Source organism: Eimeria mitis, genomic scaffold (assembly GCF_000499745.2).
Source record: "Eimeria mitis Houghton genomic scaffold, Emh_scaff1049, whole genome shotgun sequence".
Lineage (NCBI taxonomy): Eukaryota > Apicomplexa > Conoidasida > Eucoccidiorida > Eimeriidae > Eimeria > Eimeria mitis.
Window position 1 is genome coordinate 7,587 of NW_013567293.1, and position 267 is coordinate 7,853.

General features: G+C 56.6%; 1 protein-coding gene across 1 annotated transcript in view; it reads left to right on the top strand.

Moving 5' to 3' along the window:
* Positions 1-246: 246 nt before the first annotated feature.
* EMH_0028320 (uncharacterized protein) overlaps positions 247-267 on the top strand; it is a gene marked incomplete at both ends in the record, with an annotated part of 1,596 nt that continues 1,575 nt past the window's right edge. Inside the window, one exon of the mRNA XM_013494139.1 lies at positions 247-265. Coding sequence (XP_013349593.1) covers positions 247-265 — 19 coding nt within the window. The remainder of the gene's footprint in view (positions 266-267) is intronic.

Below are 267 nucleotides of genomic sequence, written 5' to 3' on the forward strand. Positions count from 1 at the left end.
TGCTGCAGCAGCAGCAGCAGCAGAAGCAGCAGAAGCAGCAGAAGCAGCAGCAGCAGAAATTCAAGATAGTAGCTGCTGCTCTACCGCATGCAATGCCCCGAAAGCAGCAGCAGATCAAATCCGTGCAGCAGCAGACTTGTGCATGCATGCGAGTAGTTTCAGCACTGAACAAAACAGCAACAGCAGCAGCAGCAGCGGCAGCAGCAGCAGCAGCAGCAGCAGCAAGGGTTTGTTGTATTGCCCTGCATGCGGGGAGCTGGGTGGGGC